The sequence below is a fragment of the Haplochromis burtoni genome, unplaced genomic scaffold (genome assembly GCF_018398535.1).
Source record: "Haplochromis burtoni strain Fernald_Lab_line unplaced genomic scaffold, NCSU_Asbu1 Contig_163, whole genome shotgun sequence".
Taxonomy (NCBI): domain Eukaryota; kingdom Metazoa; phylum Chordata; class Actinopteri; order Cichliformes; family Cichlidae; genus Haplochromis; species Haplochromis burtoni.
In genome coordinates this window covers 1,289,408-1,308,552 of record NW_024582524.1, presented here as the reverse complement: position 1 = coordinate 1,308,552, position 19,145 = coordinate 1,289,408, and the positions used below count along the sequence as shown (strand labels likewise).

The 19,145-nt window shown below is 41.8% G+C and overlaps 1 protein-coding gene across 33 annotated transcripts in view; it reads left to right on the top strand.

The window, feature by feature from the left end:
- clasp2 (cytoplasmic linker associated protein 2) overlaps positions 1-19,145 on the top strand; it is a 63,004-nt gene that overhangs the window by 32,417 nt on the left and 11,442 nt on the right. For 5 of the 33 annotated variants that reach the window (XM_005932988.3, XM_042225207.1, XM_005933006.3 and 2 more), the window contains 27 exons: positions 948-1,088; positions 4,204-4,277; positions 4,376-4,468; positions 4,596-4,741; positions 4,848-4,983; positions 5,061-5,131; positions 5,247-5,306; positions 5,466-5,543; positions 5,755-5,922; positions 7,241-7,281; positions 7,663-7,815; positions 8,453-8,476; positions 8,847-8,864; positions 9,771-9,872; positions 10,077-10,103; positions 11,012-11,038; positions 12,707-12,880; positions 13,116-13,160; positions 14,256-14,363; positions 14,679-14,741; positions 15,346-15,452; positions 16,050-16,073; positions 16,225-16,380; positions 17,425-17,516; positions 17,600-17,663; positions 18,367-18,426; positions 18,714-18,716. In XM_005932988.3, coding sequence (XP_005933050.1) covers positions 948-1,088; positions 4,204-4,277; positions 4,376-4,468; positions 4,596-4,741; positions 4,848-4,983; positions 5,061-5,131; positions 5,247-5,306; positions 5,466-5,543; positions 5,755-5,922; positions 7,241-7,281; positions 7,663-7,815; positions 8,453-8,476; positions 8,847-8,864; positions 9,771-9,872; positions 10,077-10,103; positions 11,012-11,038; positions 12,707-12,880; positions 13,116-13,160; positions 14,256-14,363; positions 14,679-14,741; positions 15,346-15,452; positions 16,050-16,073; positions 16,225-16,380; positions 17,425-17,516; positions 17,600-17,663; positions 18,367-18,426; positions 18,714-18,716 — 2,255 coding nt within the window. The remainder of the gene's footprint in view (positions 1-947; positions 1,089-4,203; positions 4,278-4,375; positions 4,469-4,595; positions 4,742-4,847; positions 4,984-5,060; positions 5,132-5,246; positions 5,307-5,465; positions 5,544-5,754; positions 5,923-7,240; positions 7,282-7,662; positions 7,816-8,452; positions 8,477-8,846; positions 8,865-9,770; positions 9,873-10,076; positions 10,104-11,011; positions 11,039-12,706; positions 12,881-13,115; positions 13,161-14,255; positions 14,364-14,678; positions 14,742-15,345; positions 15,453-16,049; positions 16,074-16,224; positions 16,381-17,424; positions 17,517-17,599; positions 17,664-18,366; positions 18,427-18,713; positions 18,717-19,145) is intronic. The other 28 variants (XM_005932991.3, XM_005932989.3, XM_005932992.3 and 25 more) reach the window with 28 other exon arrangements.

Sequence of the window (19,145 nt, the reverse complement as noted above, 5' to 3'; positions counted from 1 at the left end):
TGTGTGCATGTAAATAACTTGATGTATGAGTCAAGGTGTAGGGTGGTGGCTTTGGCGCATTTCTCCATAGCTGGTTGTCAGAGCGACTGGAGCGCAACTACATTCCTATGCCAACAGTTTGATCTTCACAGTCAACGTGTGTGTGTGTGTGTGTGTGTGTGTGTGTGTGTGTGTGTCTGTGTGTGTGTTGTGTGTGTGTGTGTGTGTGTGTGTGTATGTGTGTGCACGCGTGTGTCTGCCCTCACATATTGTTGCAAATGCTGCAGCATTGTTTCAGACATTCTCAAGTTTCATGCAAGCTGGACAGCTAGCATAGTTTGTGCTAGCATGCAGATTGAGGGTTTGGGCTCTGGAGAGTTCTGTCAGTCACTGGTGGTGTAGAGGTTGGACATCTTGAAGATTTGGCTTCGTTCCTCCTTTGAAGTGATCGTATAGGTCTGAGGGTTTGCTTTTTTGTTTCTCCCACTGAGTGCGGTTTTTGTAATTGGTATTGATTTAGTGATTCCTGACTTAGCTTTCGGTAGGCTACATCCTCTTTGTGCTTCTAACCATTACTTTTCCCTCTACCATGCATTGTCTTCCAGTGGCCTTAACCTCTGTATACTTAACATTTAAGTGACAAATAAAAGCCAACGTTATGTGAAATATTTTAAAGGTTTCAACAAATAAAAATGTTAGTCTAGATTTTTAGAAATTGGGATTCAGTATATTTGCTTCTGAAAGCGGATGCAGATTTTTCTGTTTTTGTTTTTAAGGTAATCTTATTGACTATATACATGTTTATTAGTAAATTATTTTATTGCATGTTGTGAAAACAAATAAAACAATTGTTCTATTTTTTTTAGGCTGTTTGTTTTGTGTTTTTCAAGGTAATGTTGTAAAGCCTTTGCAACTGTATTTACACACAGGTTGGATGCTAACGCTACACATTGTCTTCCGCCTTACAGATCGTAGTTTTGATGATGACGACAGTGTGGATGGAAGTCGCTCTTCCTCGGCCCAAGCTGCCTTCAAGGTTCCCAAAGTTCCCAAAAAGCCTGCAGAGTCGTCCGCTGCTCGCAGGCCCAGCGCTACTGGTGGCAAGCTAGGTACGTAAATTAATTGACATTTACACACACAGTGGATAGGACAGTGTGAGAAACAACTTATGATCCAAAGCTTATTACATTGTCTGGCATATCATGATAGCGACATGGGTAGTGGGCCAGTGGGTGAAAGTCTCAGGATGAACTGTGACTTATACTCTCTGCTCAGATGCAGTGAAATCCCTTTTGTTAAAGTTGAAAGTCTGCAAATCAAGCAGTTTAAATTCAAAATCTACTTTGGCTGTGTACAGGAGCAAACTGTTGGATCTAACTGTGATCCACCCTCCTTATAACTATATATAAGCACTGAGACATACAGCTACTTATACCTCTCTTTGCAGTTAAGGTGCAAGGAGAAACATTCACTCTCTGGTCTGTGTTCCTGCACTGGGAGATATTTGTGTAACATCATGTATTATAAACCTAATATAGACTATTTTCTGTCTCTTAGATGTGGGTTTGATATCATTTAATAACTACTGACTGGTGTTATGAGTATTATTACTTGTAGTCCCCCACAATTAGACCCTGTCGTTGTTGTTTGGCGCCTTAATTACATTTTTTTGATTAATTCAGACAAGATGTTTTCATCTTCTTAATAAATTTTAATCTGTATTTTGTGAGCTGTGAAATGAGCACGGTCCACATATGCGTTCCCTCTTAGCTTTGGTGTTACAGTATATAAAACAATGTAAATAACGAATTTTACTTCTTGTCTGAGGGGGGAAAATGACCTTTACTGTCCTCATAATTCATTGTTGGTCAATTTTAGTTTGTTTTGGATGCCTGATTGGATGTAGACTGTCAGTAAAGGTATAGAATTGTTGTTAACAGGATAAGGACAGTGACTTTGACAGCTATTACAAGAAGCAAAAGACATGAGTAAGCATGCCACAGGGTGCAGTAAGAGACACCCCTGTATGTCCTCTGAAATCTGTCTCTCCTCTCTGATTTGTCTCATATCTGTAGTTTACTCAGACCTTCAGATGATCTGCTTTTTGAAATGATTTGAATCCTTCTCTGTTGCCTCCTGTTCTGTCAGCTCTCCGTTCTGGTGCAGCTGGTTGGAGTGTTATATTTGGGCCCTGTTTGCATGTATCGATTTTTCCCGTCGTTTATTATTTCAGTAGGAAGCTCTTATGAACATGCTGCCTGTTGCTCTATCTGTGTCACACACAGGCGCACACATCCACACATACACTGGTAGTCTGAATGCATTGCTCTGCTGCATGGAAAAACAAGATTGTGATCTCTTCCCTCTTAGATCATTACAGCCTTATTGATTATGGATTGACTGTGAGAAGCTAAATAAGGTGCATTACAAGTATTTTTTGCACACACAGAGCTACAGCTCAAAAACCTGTACCTTGTTAAGTTCAATGCAGTAGGGAGGGAGAGGCCTATCGTGACTTTTGGCTCAAATTTGCGATTTTCTCACACAGAAGTTGTGGCATCAGCAACATGTTAGCAGAGCAGTGGCAGCTCTGGTAGTTGGCACAGCAGCAAGCAACAAGACTCCTGCGTTTTGAAAGCCTTAGCACACTGATCACTTTAGTGCTGCAATGACGCAGGGTCATTTCATGAAAGACCAGGCACCCAATCCCCAAATCTAAGTGTTTCAACAAGCCAAAATTGTTCAGAATGTTGAGTATCAGTATCGCACTTTGAAAAACTCAAGCATGTCTGTGACGTAGAGTAACAGAAGCAATAATCCAACAGAGAAGTGTTTTCTGATTATAGTTACCGTTTGAGGAATGACCCTGGATAGAAACACACATTAATTAAAACAGAATCGTATCTGTTCTCAACATGAGACCCAGTGAGTGATTAAAGCAACTGAAGCACTTTCGATGAAAACACATCTCAGTGGGGAGCAGCTGAAACATTTCTGGTGCTTTGCTTTTCCGTTTATCCATTTTTATGGGAATCTGTCAATTTTTGTGTGAATTTGCATTTAGACGGCAGTACGCCCACACACACTCGCACACCACGAAAGCAACACTCAGACAGAAAGAAGAAAGATGGTGTGATAGTAAGTTGCAGTATTAGATCAATCCTGTATCAGTAAAGAACAGGCGTCTCATTCTTGGTTCTGTAAAAGGTCAAGATGGCTGCTTTATGTCAAGCCTTCAATCAAAGCGGCACCTTTTTTTTTTTTTAATACTCATATTTCCACATTATGATCTCCCAGGTCTGTTTACACAAATGACAATATGCTTTATTGCTTCTATAACTGCTCACTCTGACAGCATGCCCTGCAATAAAACTAATTGGAAATGGTGTTGGTGTTCTGGTAGGTGGCTTTCATGATCAGGCTGCATCCGTGACAGACCGGGGCTATTGGCTAGAGCTAGCCAGCCAGCTGCATCGATTTTTCCAAGATCTCTAAGGGCCATGTAGAGTTTTGACATAACATGTCGTTGTGGTGCAGCTTGATATCCAAGCCAGCCCGGAGGAAAGGAGGAAGAGATGCTTTTCTACCTTCCTTTTCCCATGTTTGTGCTCCATGATTGGCTAGCCTGAGTAGCAGCTCTAATCTCATGGTTTTCATATTCTTTTCCAGCATTAATCTCAGCTCCTTCCTTGGCTCTTTTTCCTTTTGTCTCTTCCTCCCTTGTCTGTTATTTCTGACTTGTCCCTGCCTCCCCACTGTAGGAGTTATAGGAGGTGTGGTCCACAGCCCCGAGAGAGAGATGATTTACATTCCCATTACTGCCAGGAAGTCCATTAGAAACAGAGTCTGCTCACAGTGATGTGTGTGTGTGTGTGTGTGGATAATTGTAAGAGTAGCTTTTTGTTTTTTAGTTTAAGCAGAATCACAAAACCTGCCAGTCCAGAACCTTTTGAATCCCTACACTAATCATCAATCCATTAGTTGTATCAGTTTCTACTAACTGTGGGTGTTTTTAAAGAAAAAAAAAAGACAGAAAAAAGACCTAGTGACTAGGCGCAGGCGTTTCTAGTATTTCTTCTGCGTGTCCCTCCATCCATTATTTCCAAGGTGTTTTTGGCCTTAGGGTTGTGGACTCATGGATGATTAAATATGGATGTATTATAATTTAAATGAACACACACTTGCATTTTAATCAACTCTGTTCTGATTTTCTTTTCTTCCCAGTGTCCAAGGAAAGTGCCGGGGCAGTTGATGAAGAGGATTTCATAAAAGCCTTTACAGATGTCCCTACTGTCCAGGTACAAACTCACACAAAATATAATAAAATGCATCCACCCATTAATTTCATCATTTAGTAATACAGGCATTTAAAAACCAGATTGTCATTGTGTTGCAGATCTACTCAACAAGAGATCTTGATGACAACCTGAATAAGATCCGTGAGATTTGCTCTGATGACAAACACGACTGGGACCAGAGAGCCAACGCTGTCAGTAAATCCAGTACCAAGTTTCAGAAAATAATTTTGAAGTTAGGTCAGTAAAATGTAATGAATAATATATGTTATTGTTTGTTTTCCCTCTTTGTTTCTTTTTTTTTTTTAACCTCTTTAACAGCTTAAGAAAATTCGCTCCCTGCTAGTGGCAGGCGCGGCCAGCTACGACTGCTTCTACCAGCACCTACGGCTACTAGATGGAGCTTTCAAACTGTCCGCTAAAGACCTGCGCTCACAAGTGGTCCGAGAGGCCTGTATCACTGTGGCGTGAGTGTTGAGAAATATATATAGCAAACACAATCGCACTGCAGCACGAGCTTGAAGGCTCGTGTTTGGTTTCATCATCTGAGCGTTCTCCGGTGTCTCCTTACAGCCACCTCTCATCAGTGCTGGGGAATAAATTTGACCACGGAGCGGAAGCCATCGTTCCCGTCCTGTTTAACCTCATTCCCAACTGTGCCAAAGTCATGGCCACCTCTGGTGTCTCTGCTATCCGAATCATCATACGGGTGAGTTTTATAAACACGTAATTAAATCAGTACTTTTGCGGTGTACTTTTGCTCAGTGCTGCTTGTCCTCTCTGCAGCACACCCACGTTCCTAGACTCATCCCCCTGATAACCAGTAACTGCACATCCAAGTCTGTAGCAGTGAGAAGGTGAGATTAGCAAAGGCCCTCATGTCAACACCACAATAAGAAGCTTAGCACCAGCTGAACATAAAATACATTTGGAGATGTTGTTATGTGACATTGTTTTTTGTGTTTTCTTTAGGCGCTGTTATGATTTCTTGGACCTTCTGCTACAGGAATGGCAGACCCACTCACTAGAAAGGTGAGCACTCATCAGTTTTTCAGAGGAAAGCTGTGATGGTCATACTGACTTCATAAATGCAAAAGCATCGCAGTGTCGGATTCCTATTAATGTGCTTTCCAGATGTGTTTCAGACTGGCTGGTTCACTCTTTGTGCGTCCGTTTGTGTTATTGTTTCAGACACACTGCAGTCCTGGTTGAGAGCATCAAAAAAGGAATTCGAGATGCCGACTCAGAGGCCAGAGTGGAGGCTCGCAAGTAAGACAGACATACCGAAAAACACATTATGTGGGGGAAAAAAATGGTGGTAAATTCCTCACCACCCTCTTTTTCCTTTATGAATCCCCCAGATTCTTCACTTTTGCTCCATCCACTCCCCTTCATAAACCAACTTTTATCCTCCCTCGTACATTTCTCTTTTTGTCTTCATCTCTGCCTCTGTTTTCATCTGCTCTTCTGTCTCTTTCAGGGCTTACTGGGGTCTGAGGAACCATTTTCCAGCAGAAACTGAAGCTCTTTACAACTCCTTAGAGCCTTCATACCAAAGGACCCTCCAGTCCTGCCTGAAGAGCTCTGGCAGCGTGGCCTCACTTCCCCAGAGTGACCGCTCCTCATCTTCATCTCAAGAGAGCCTCAAGTAATGACCGCACTGCACCGTCCCTCCATAGATAACTTCAGTCCTGCATGTTTACTTTAAGTCTTCTTTTAATGATGGCACTGGTTATAGAAGTGATTTTGACTTTGATTTCCTATCTTACACATCTTTGTCAGATACATAGATGACATCTTTCTGACATCTGTCACACATACTTATTTTTCCTCTACTTATTTTTATCTTATCTGTCTTTAATCCTGAATTAAAGCAGAGTGCCCATTCATATAACCAATGAAACACAAGGTCACTGTTTTTCATGGAGATGTGTAGAGAATGAGTTCAGTAGACTCAAAGCCTGAGGAAAAAAACTGCTTCCAAGTCTGGTGAAACAGTGGCTCCTTCTGTGATGCATCACTGTTGGCAGGCGGGTGATTCAGTCGCGGCAGGGGTCAAAAGTGTGTTTTAGGATCCTGTTGGCTTTGCTCAAAGGCGGCTTGAAGTGAGAGAAGCTACAACACCTTCTTTCATGCAGTGGATGAGTTAAGGGGCTGCACCAAAGCTCAGTATAAATTATGTTTAAATGAGCATTATTTTGAATAGTGAATCATGCAAAGCTGCTCTAGTAGCGTCTAAGAGTGAAAATATAGATGTGAAAGTTATTTTCTGCCCCCTTTAAATATACAATTGTTTGACCATGATTTGTTCTCTGCAATCCTAGCAACCTGAAACTATTCATCTACACTGCATTTCACTCTTATGTTAAATTTGAGCAGTTCCTAGAAGGTTGTCATTTTCCTCTTTGTATTGTTTCCTGTTGTACTACATCTTGTTGATTGCTGTTGATATTAAATTAATATATTATTTATAGTCTCAGATCTGCGATGGCACAGTGCTAACTAAAAGTCAAGGCAAACTTTTAAACTGTTATATTAGCACTTTTCTACTCAAAATGCTTTATACAACCATGTCTTATATCACCCTTTCGCTCACACATTCACAGTCGGAGTCACTCTGAGTCACAGCTACCCCATGTATACATGACATACACCCCTATATCTATGTGACAAAAACATTTGATAATAAAACATAAAGAGTTATAAAAAGCTTTTATTGCAGAGGTACCCAGATCTTGTGTAATTGTTTCATGAGAAAAATGGATATTTGTCTGTTTTGTGTCCAATGTCATTTAATCTTTAGTGTTTTTAGTGTTGGAGTTTTAACAATGCTTGAGAAAGCTGTTTTATTCAATTCCACACATCAGTGAAAATGTATATTGATCATGATTAAGACCTACTCACTGCGTTGTTATATACTGACCTACTTTTCTCCCTTTTTTTTTTTCTTTTTTTTTTTTCTTCAGTCGGCCTCTGACTTCTAAATGGTCAGCAGCACCGGGGCGAGGTGAGTCGAGCACATGTACACACACGCACAAGCCTTCTTCAACACATATTCTCCTGCTCAGACACACACACACACACACTCTGAGGCAAACATCAGCTCCTATAAAAACCATCTCCCTTCATTCTCATTTACATCAGCCTGTCTCCTCCCATGAGCAATCACATCCTGTTATGTTTTTATCTTACAACACACATGTGCGCGTACACATGCGTATACTTGTCTGCCCAATTTTGTTTTTTCTGTATGGTATCGATATTGTGTTTGTATAGTATTGTGCATGCATGTGTTTGTGGTGTGTGTGTGTGTGTGTGTATATATATATATCCCATCACCTCCCACCCTTTCTCCAACACGATCCTCCTGCTCCTCCTGTCCTGTCAGTCCCTGCGGGTTCAAAGGGTGGGGTGTCATCGACCTCCCTGCAGCGTTCCCGTAGCGACGTGGATGTTAACGCAGCAGCAGTTGCTAAATACCGGCACGTCGGACAAACCGGGGGAGCGGGCCGTCTGCCCCCGGGGTCCTACTCCTCACTGGGTAAGGGCTCTGCCAGTCAAGTTAGATGCTTATTCAGACAGTGGAGACGTAGGTCAGCATGTGATCAGCTGGAAGTCAGACTATAAAGAGTCTCGTCAGATCAGTACAGAGGAAGTTTTTTAAAGTTTCTGACAGGTTGAAGTAAGAAGTACGTGATTGTGTATAAAAGCTTGACTCATCTGCATAACAGAAGGATGGACGTCCAGACCCAAACACTTTAGCGCTTACACTGATTCCTCTCCTCTCCTCTCCTGCTGCCTGCTCATTTGCCTGTTCGTGTGCTTGTGTGTAGATATACTCTATGCATGCTCTCTGTACGGATATTGTCCTCTGTGTCAGTTTGTCTCTACATTTTCGATGTCGATCCCTACATCTGCACGGTTCTCAGATAAACAGATGTTATGTGACTAATTCACACTGTGCTCCTTTCTTCTCCTGTTTCTCTTGTATTTCATCTTTTTCTATTTTTCTTATTTTCAACTTTCTTTTCACATTTATTATTCACATTATTCGTTTTCCCTTTTCCCTTTGTATAATTTCTGTAAAAAAAAAAATATTTCATTTTATTTTTGGGGGGTTTTCCTGTCATTGGTCTCCTTTTTTTTTCCCCTCCCCCTCTTTCTCTTTGCTACTAAAGATGATGCCTCTGATAAAACGGATGGTAAGATCATCTCACTCCACTTCTTCTCTGCTCTTTTCCCTTTCCTCACTCCATGCAGTCCATGTTAACTCAGTTGTGACAGTGTGTGGCCACAGCGCCCCCTGCTGTCAACTTCAAAACCTCATTTCTATTACTGCGCTGTTCACAGAAGCATAGATCAAATATTAACACATCTAAAATCATCTTCTGCTTTACTAAAGCTGAATCTTATTTTAAATATGGCAATTTTCTAACCATCTGTACTCACATTAAACTGTATCATTCAGCTGTTGAGGTTTTATAGGATACTATAAGGATGTGCTGCTTGAATATTGCACACAAAAGGTGAACTGTGATACTTAAAACATGCTCCTTTTTTGTCTGTCTATAGGAACCAAATCAGACAATGGTAAGACTGTGGTTAGGTGGATGTTTGTGTGCATATTTGTCGGGATGTTCTAGATGGAAATTTTGATTTTAGTCTTTTTGGATCCAACAATTATGTGTTTGATCGATTTTATAATAATAATAAACAAGAAAAGTGACTTTGCTTAAAGGGGATCTATTATGCTCTCTGATATATTCCTGTGTTATTTTTACTGCTACTATGGTAGATGCTTCTTTTAAACATGGTTTTAGTTTGAATTAGTGAGGGTCAGCATATGTGCAAGTAACCCCTGTGAGCCAACAACTCAAGCTTCAGCATCCTGTAAATGTTCAGATTTTCTTTCCTTCTCTTGGCTCTGTATGTTAGCCCAAATATGGTAACTTCAAACTTGAAAGGGGTGGAGCTAAGGCAGCTTGTTTCAGAAAGAGTATAAACTGAATATGAAATGAGATAAAACAAAAGAATATGGATTTGAAAACGAGCATGACGGGTCCCCTTTAACCACCGAGTTTGGACATGTGAATGCTATTATAAAGTGGGTTCTAAAAGTAATTGGTTGGTGGGAGATTAATGGATTATTCCCTTAAATTCCCTTTTAATCATTAAATCATTTTAGTCTATAATAAAATACCTTATCAAATACTTAACTGGTTATTTTCAGGGATTTCTTTTCTGAGACGGGTTTCTAATCCACTGAAGCATCCCTGTTGTATTCATCTGTGTTTGCACCTGGCTGAATGTGAATGTTGAGTTTAGGGTCCAGTCTTTAGCAACTTTCAGTATTAGTGGCTTTTCATCAGCTCTAGTGCTTTTTAGTTTCTGGGCTTCATTCAGCTGCAAACTGTGTGCGAGTAGTTTCATTAGTGTGTAAAATGTAGGTCTGTTTTGGGGGTTGTTTTTAATGGTTGTGCTTCTACTTGCATGCAGGTCGTGTGCGTACCAAGCAGCCTTTGTCTACTGCCAGCACCGTGTCGAGTCAGGTGGACTCGAGAGGACGCAGCCGCACCAAGATGGTGTCCCAGTCGCAACGTACGTACCTCCTCGCATCAGCCAAAACACAGAGCATAATTTAAAGCCAGCTGTGAGTGAAACAGTCTGGGTAAAACAGGAGAAATGATGAGAGAGCGAGCTTGTAGAAGTATTTGCGGTTCCTCAAGTTTTGTTTGTGGAGTTTCTTAACTTGTTGCCTCCACGGTGACGATAAGCTCCATGTGAATGTTTTTGTGCCTTCAGGTTCCGACGAATCCGATTGCACACCAGGTATTCTGTCCGTGTGTCAGTGTGCCTGTCTATCTCTGTATCACAGTGGGAATGGTGACCCACCCGCTCTCATTCTGATCAGGGTGTTTTGTGTAAACAGGAGAGCGTGCGCGTGCGTGTGCGTGTGCGTGTGCGTGTGTGTGTGTGTGTGTGTGTGTGTTTCTTCTGCATGCTGTGTTTCATCACTGAGGATGGTGTGGTGAACAGTTCATTTCCGCTTCTCCAGCCTGGCTCTGGCTTTTATTCAGGTTATTAAAAATACGAGACACAAGCCTCTGGGCTATTCTTATATTGCAGCACATTAGGCAGCTGTGTGTGTGTTTTTTGCGTGTGTACCTGCTCTCCAAGACATTAACCGCTGATATGCTGCTTCGGGCCATCTTGGAGACCAGTTTAAAATCAGACAGTGATTGGGCCACAAACCAGTGCACCAGTTAAATCTGGATATTTAGATTGAGGACCAAATCGGAGTTAAGAGGGTTGGAAAGCTTTCCGTGAGTGTGTGAGGGTATGGCTCAGTATATTTACTTTAAACCATTTTTCCCTCATTGTTAAACAGGTTTTGTTTTTTGTTTTTTACATATGCTATGTGAGTTGTCCCAACATGCACTGCTTTTCCAAGTCTGTCATCTGCGGCTGGTTAAGTGTGTGTGTGTGTTTGCTTCAGCTACATTTCAGTACTTGTTTTCTCTTTAATTAATGGAATTATTTCAACATAGTGCTTCAGCTTTGCCTTCATTCTTGGTATGGACCACCAGGATCCTCTCCCTTCGTACTCTTATTTTTTTAACTCCCATGACACTTCTTTTGCGCTAACACCCATAATTCATCTGATTTAATCTGCTGTTCCTTCCCCCTCACCTCTGCTTTTCCCCCTTTCTTCCCAACCAATGGGCTTAATGGCTCAGGATCTCAGTCTGCTACCCCTGTCGGTGGTAAGATTACAACGCTACTTATTTTTACCCTGCTCTCTTTAGCTGTACTTTCTTTCCTCTGTTTCCCAAACCTCACTATCTTCACGTGCACGCAGAAAGGTCACTGAGAGTTTCACCCACTCTGGCTTAGGCATGCTGGGATTTGTAGCCACAGACTTATAACATGGCTATGCTGTTACCATGCGATATACACTGCTTTGGGAGCCTCATGTTTCTGCATTTCTATGTGTTACACAATGAAAAGTCGAAAGTCACTCTTTTTTTTCTTCTTCTATGTAAGCACATCATTAGATTCCAAGCTAGTAATTCTCACAGTTTTGTAGCTTATGTTTGGTTTCAGTAACCTTTCTTTCACCATTGTATCACTAGTTTGTCTGGGTTTTTTTTGTTTGTTTTTTGGGGTTTTGGGGGTTATCGGCACTTAAAAAATCCAAGCTAAGAAATTGTCAGACAGCGTGAGTTGATCATTACTTATAACATCTTTTATCAGCTACTGGATATCAAAACTCTTTGTGCATTAATCATATTTTCACAGAAAACAACTTAAGCACAGTTTTGTCATTTAGATCCATTTTATTTAGTTATGTGTCACAAGGTGTTAGCACATAGTTCAGTAGGTTATGTGATTCTGTGTGTGTGTGTGTGTGTGCATTTAGATTAGCTTTTGTCTCTCATTGAGAGAAAGAAGAGAGAATTTGGTCTGCGTGCTCATTTTTAGTCTTAAAGAGATCAATTTAAAAGGGACCTGTTATGCTTTTCCTGCTTTCTGTCATTGTCTAATCTGCTGTGATGGTGGGTGCTCACATCGAACATGGCCTAAGTTTGAAATACTGAGGTCAGCTTCTGAGTTGTTCCTGTAAGCCAAAAGCTTAGGCTTTAGGCTGCTCCAAATACTGAGCTTCAGAATTTTTTTTCCAACTCCTTTTGGATCTCTATGACATCTAAGCTGGTGGTCAAACCTTTTGTTTGTGAGGGGCAGCCAGTCAGAATAAAGTTGAAGCAAATAAAACTGCTTGATTCCAACAGGGGATGAACTGAAGGCAGCACCAAAGCCACACAATTCAGAATTTAAAAACAAAACATTGCACAGCTGGACATGAGCATAATAGGTCCTCTTTAAGGTCGGTTTCAAGTCTTGAGCACGGGAGCTTGTTTCCCAAGCATCTGTTTTCACATTTCCAGCACTGCAGAGCTTCTTCTGCTGGACTGTTTGTCTTCTAGTTTATAGCAAAATGACCCACTGTAGAAAGAAACACACTGTGGCCTTAGCTTTGGGAGATCGGATGCCTTTGGAAGAGAAATTGAGACTGTTATTCAATTTAAATTCAATCCAAATTCAAAATTACAATCCAGTAATGACAGTTACCTACGAGTTGCCCTTTTTTAATGAATTTGAAAGAATTTGAACTCACCGTAGCTCTGCTGGCCCCAGCAATCCTTCCCTAGTGATGTGTATTTTTGATATACATAAAATGCCAACATGTGCTTCAAAAACTACCAACTACCTTTGCCAGTTGTTGGTATAAGAAACTGATCACTTCTTTTTTTTCTTTTCTTTTTTGTTTTAATGAAGTTGTCACGTTATAGAGGGGTGGTGTCACTACAGCTTTTTTTGATAAATGTCCCATGCACCACGGATAATCTATGTTAATCTATGTCTCTCTGAAGCTGGTAGTCGGAGCGGCTCCCCTGGTCGCGTGCTGACGAGCACGACCCTGAGCACCATGAGCACCGGGGCTCACAGGGTGCTGGCTGGATCCACCGGGGATGGACACAGACGCAGCCGCATCCCCCGCAGCCAGGGCTGCTCCAGAGACTCCTCACCCACCCGCCTGTCTGTGGGTGAGTGCATGAACGTGCTTTGAACTAATACTGTCTTTCTATAAATTAGCTGTGCCTGCTTTAGAAACTGCTCAAGTGTTGGGTGATATTTTGTGCCATCAAACTCAGATGACCAGTCTCTGTGTTTCCCTGTAAACGTGGATCTAAACTTGCCTTTTTCCCTCCTGCTCCCTGTCCTCCTTTTCTTCCTCTGCTCCTCTCCTTTTTCTCTGTCCTTGTTGCTTCTGTCTCGTAGCTCCTTCTAGCATTAGTTCCATCTACAACGGAGCAAGCAGAGGAGGTAAGGCTTCGACCTCGACTGGACCCTTGTGCTACCCATCAAACCACCTCAATGTGCCTATTCTCATCCTCACTTTAACCTCCATCTCCTTACACCATTTCTATCCATGATTTAAAAAAAAAAAAATCCCTCGATCACGGCTGCCGTCACAGTCAGTCTCTCCCATCATCAGTTGCTGCCTCAGCTTCATAGATTCCATCGTTCTAACTTGTCTGTCTTGGCTGTGTTGTTATGGTGATGGGTGCCTGTGATCAGCACATGTTCACGGATTACAAGTCATACCTTCCCCCTCTCCTTACTAACCTGTTTTAGTGGCTGGTTGAAGAAAGCTTCACACAGGATCAGCGACGCTTCATCTCTGCTCGGTAGACCGTTAGTAGCCCGTGATTAATTCTGATTTGCTAGCTGGATGCTGAAGCTGATGAACGGCGCAATGAACAGCGAAGTTGCAGTGCTGCTGAATGAAACACAGCCCTTTCCCTCAGCCACCTGCTTGATTGCTGCATCTCTTTCTCAATCACTTTTTCTGTCCGTTTGTCTTTGTGTGTGAGAAAAAGAGACACATTGAGCACCTGTGTGTATCAGACATCTCTGAAGGTGAAAATCAGTTAATAAGAACTATTAGATGAATAGAAGAAACTAAATGTGCAGAAATTTCAATTATTTGTTTACATGTAAGTCATAAACTCTGATAGAAAACCCAAATTTGTCTTTAAAACGTGAATGATTTGTTAGTTTCAGTGTTAAGATTTAGTTTTTTATTCTGTTAAAGGAAACAGAAGATTTTAGACTCTTGAGGGTGTGATACCAGTAAATAATACCAGTAGATTAGCTGATAGATATGCGCTCACACCTCTAAGATGGTTTCTTAAACATCAGAGGGGAAAAAAAACAACCTGTGCTCACATTTTTCTTGTTTTTGTCAGTTTGTCACCTGTTCTTATTCTGTCTTATTTATGTCTTTATGTACGTGCCTTCCTCTTTGACTTCTTTGTCACTGCTCATGTCTTTCTTTATGTGTACTTTTTCTCCCCTTTTCCTTTTTCCGTTTTCTTTTCTGTCTGCACTCCGTGGTTGTTACCTGGGTGGCGTTAGCTCGGGGCAGTCGTATCCCGCGGCCCAGTATGAGTCAGGGCTGCAGCAGAGAGGCCAGCAGAGAGAGCAGCCGGGACACCAGCCCCGTACGCTCCTTCACACCTCTTGGTGAGTAGCAGCAGCAGACAGATACCCGAGAGGAATTAGTAGGATATCCGAGAAAAGAGTCTGACTGTATTGAAGCTTTACTCTTAGCTCTTTGATTTTTAGATTAAAATTGAATCCAGTATCTGGAAAAAAAAAAAGTCTCAAACACACATGCGTCAGGAAAGTAGAGAAATAACACCTTTATGTTTTTCAGTCTTTCTTTCTATTCTCATGCACTACTCGATAAGTGTGAGTTTGTGTGGTCTTGGTTGTCAATCCTAAACTCTGTGTGTGTTTGTATGTGTGTGTGTGTGTGTGTTTTAATCTTGGTTGCAGCAACGCGGAGCTACTCTCGCTCCACCGGAGCTCTTCACACACCTGATGCTTTTGGGGCTGCAGGTGAAGGCTGAGTACATCTTTCTCCGTCCCTCACCCACCCAACCACTTGACTTGATTTTCTCTCTGCGTTTTCTTTTTTTGTTCTCTTTTAGTTGCAGTTCATCATCTCCCACATTTTACCAGCCCGTTTCTTTCGTCGTCCATCAGTTGATTTTTGATTTGTTTTGTTTTTTTACGTTCTGCTCCAGGATGTCGGGCTCTCCAGTGGAATCGCATGTTTCCGCCCGTTCAGTTGCCAGTTTATAACCATTCTGCTGGTTTTATCAGTGTCTCTTTGTCTTCTTTATTTAGCTGCGTCCCTCCTCCACAGGGACGTCAACATGCTCTCCTGCGTTTTATGTCAATCATGCTTTTTTTTTTTTTTTTTACCCCCAAGTGCCATCTGCAATGTCACCTAACGCGTCATCGCATCAACTTACAGGGTTGTCTCGTGGGAAAGTGCCACGCGTGTGTGAGTTGTGTGAACGTTAGCGAATGGATGATCAGGAGAATGACATCATTTGTGGACGAGTGCTGAGTGTGTGCAAACTTGTTTTAATCTGAAGTTTTGCTAATGTATTTATTCTGCTATCTTTCTGTCCATCCTTCCTCTCTCTGTCTGCAGGATCAGGTTTTGGAATCAGTCAGTCAAGCCGTCTCTCTTCTTCAGTCAGCGCTATGAGGGTCCTGAACACTGGTTCAGATGTAGAAGAGGCTCTCGCAGATGCACTGGTATGGAAACTCAAATTCTAACACAGCATTGTGCACAACTAACTAATCATAGCCGTTGTGACTAGTCGGTACTAGACTTACTAGCCGTTTAATCTAATTGTTTGACATTTTAATTGATGCCCAGTGCCGTAAATTATTGTCCTAAATGTTATGCAGTCATCTGCCACCAGATGGAGCATTGTTGTTGAGAAACAGCATAAATCTGTTATGCTAGGCCTGATCTTTTTGTTAACACTATTTATTTACTGTTTGTTTTTCACGTTCTATTTGAAGTATAACGTGCAGTGTTCTTAATGCATGATGAAAGGTCACACCAGGTTAAGTGACATGATCCATTATTGAAAAATGTCATTAATGGTTTTAAATGCCTTTGTTTATAGAGTTTTTTTACATTGTCCATTAAACAGTTTTCAAATTTAACGTAATATCTGAGTCTTTCTTAGTTTTAGACTCGTCGGTTACACTAGTCTAAGAAATTAGTCACCAGGAACATCCCGGCTACAAACAGTGCACGTTCCAGTATCCTGCCACTAGCTCCTACACTGTGTGTCTGTTTGTTAACTAAACCCTGATTCTACCTCTGTTTAACGCTGTCAGCTGTTGGGAGACATGAGATCCAAGGTCAGCTTCTTTTCCTACCTCTTACCTGTGTGTGGGTGTGTGTGTGCTTGGTTTGTGTTCTATCAAGATGTGCTAGTGCATGCTTTCTTAATGTCCTGCTTGTTGGTTTTTGTTTTCATTGTAATGTCATGCCCTTTCTGTTCCCCTGCAGAAGAAGCCAGCACGGCGACGGTATGAGAATTACGGCATGTACTCTGACGACGATGCCAACAGCGATGCATCCAGCGCCTGTTCAGAGAGATCCTATAGCTCCAGAAACGGAGGGGCCATCCCCACCTACATGAGACAAACAGAAGATGTAGCTGAGGTAAACAACAGCAGCAGGAAATAGATACTGCTGCTGCCCTAAGGTCGGTATGGCCTGACCCTAAAACCTAGGGCCTTAGAAAAAAATTAAATGACTTAAGTTAAATTTAGATGGGTTTGAAGTTTCACAGAAGGGAACAGTATCTTTAAGGCGCTCTTTTAAAGTTAAAGTTTGCAGAGCAATTTGAATGTCAGGTGGAACCTCAAGGTTTTCTAAGGAGCATCCATCAATCTAGAAATTACTGTTATGCTTGATGCTTCTGGATAAGGCTGCAGAAAGCCACTAAAACGTTGACATAAGGGTCAGGCCATACCGACCTTATGTGTCAACCAAACAGCGCACACTGAAAACATGTTAATGGAAAGATGCGGTTCCATTTGGTTTTAGAGTAATGCAACCTGTGCATCACCTAAATCAGTCTTTAATTTGTGTTGACAGTTGTGATTAAGGGGCAAAGATTCTTCCCAAAACTGTGCTGACAATTCTGTGTTCTGGTCCTTGGCTTCCTGTATAAAAGCTGAAGACACAGGAGTGTGTAAACAATGAAGTAACTTTGATATTTGTTGTTAGGATTTTTCATGCACAGCACTTTGGTCAACTCTGCTGTTTTAAATGTGATATATAAATAAATTTGACCTTTGTAGAGAGTACCAAGCGCTCTTAAAGAGGGTGTTTACCTGAAACGGTTTCTATTCTGTTTATGAAAACTTTTCCTTAACATAGTGTGCAATTTGAGATAATGAAAAAGTGAGAATTTGGAAGCTTGTATTTAGTTAAAAACTTTGGAAATTATGCAGACCGTCTTTATAGTCTATATACAGATCTGTTAGGGTCACAGTACCTTTCCCGCTCCAGTTCATTTTGAGCACTAGAATTTTGTAGTGAAGATATTACTACCCAGAATCAGTGAGTGAATATGATCAGTGAGGTTTATATACTCATGTCTCCTGTGCTTAAATCTGAAAAGCCATTAAAAACGTGTTACTTCAATATTAAGCTGAATATTTATTACGTGCATGTATTCCATCTTATTCTTTCCTCCAGGTGCTCAATCGTTGTGCCAGTGCCAACTGGTCTGAGAGGAAGGAGGGTCTACTGGGCCTTCAGGCTTTGCTTAAAAACCAGCGCACCCTGAGGTCAGTGTCAGGTCACTCAGGCGTGTTTGCAGTTAATAAAGTCATAGATGATTTCCAACTAACTGCTGCTGTTTTGTCTGTAGTCGGGTTGAGTTGAAGAGGCTCTGTGAAATTTTCACCAGGATGTTTGCTGACCCTCACAGTAAGGTATGGATGCATGCAGCATAAACCCTCGCACAAAGACGCACTGCATTCATTTGCAGTACCGTGGCACAAGATTCATAATTCACCTGCTTTAATTTTACTTTTTCAAATACTTTGTTTATCCCATCATCCTTGACTGTACCGGATTCTGCCAAACACAGAAAGTGTTACACCGCTTTAAAAAGCACACACACACTTTAGCTGTCACATCTTTCTAATGAATTTAGTGATAAAGACGGGATAAACAGGTCAAAATGTTTCCTCAAATTTACTCACACTCAGACATAAACACGGGCATGGAACGCGTGCATTGGACTGTTTTCTAACGGCATGCCACACCTGAATGAGTGTGCCATCACGCTCGCCGCCGTCCTGTGGGATTGTTCTGTCACTGTTGAGCAGCCAAACCGCTGGCTGCACTCTTCACACCCGCTGGCTCTCCCTTCTCTTTTCCCCTCCTCTACCTGCAGTCTGAGGCAACAACACTGACCGCTCCCACACTCAAAAGCACACACGAACACACACACTCGTACATATTTGGGCTGCCCGCTCTCTCCTCTGACTAACAAGCTGCGATTCGGCCTCTCTAACACTGCCACTTCTGTTCCACCGTCTTGAGTGCTCCGTTTTCTCACACATGTCGTAAGCTGTGTGAGCTCCTCCCCCTCCCCCTCGTTTGACGTTTTGACGATTTGATGAATTTCAGCGAGACTCCGGCAGGGTGTACGGCACGGCAGAATCCGGTATAAGCTCAGCCTCCTTCAAGGTACTGCATCTCACCAGTGATCTCCATCTGCCTATCTCACACTACTCCTTTTCGTACTCCTTCCTTCTTATCTCCCATATTTTTCAGTGTTTCTTTTTAGCCTTTTTGCACTTACACTCAAGTTTCTCCCATGTCAGGGAGAAAGTAAAATTGGTTGTTGCTCAAATGTGTTTGAAAAAATTGAAGATGCTGAGTGTACTCTCTGACACTGAGTACATGCTTTGTGACGATGCTAACAGATGTCTCTCTCTCCCTCATGCTGCTCCCACCTCTGGAACTCTCTGTAGAGAGTAAGTCTGGCCAATCAGTGTTTGTGTTTGGATGAAATCTGCTTCATTAATCTGATTGGGCATTGAGAACTACATAACACTTACTAACCTACCTCACTTAATGTTGTCCGTAGCTCCACTGTGCTGCTGAAATCAACTAGTGGCATGTAGAGATGGTCCCCACATGTTGTGATTGGCTTGTTTTCATTTTGTGTGATTTAAGTGTGTTACTTGGTGACTGGGAGTGAAGGTGGACTGCTGCATTAATGAGTGAAATGCCACTAACTCCAATGGGAACCACAGGGAACTAATGTGGACTAATGCTGCTCTCACATCATTCCCCTTCAGTATAATGCAGTAAAACAATGCAGGAGTGCCTGTATGCATGTGCATGTGCGCATGAAGTGTTTTAAGAATAAGTGATCAGTTGTTCAGTTTGTCACCTAGACT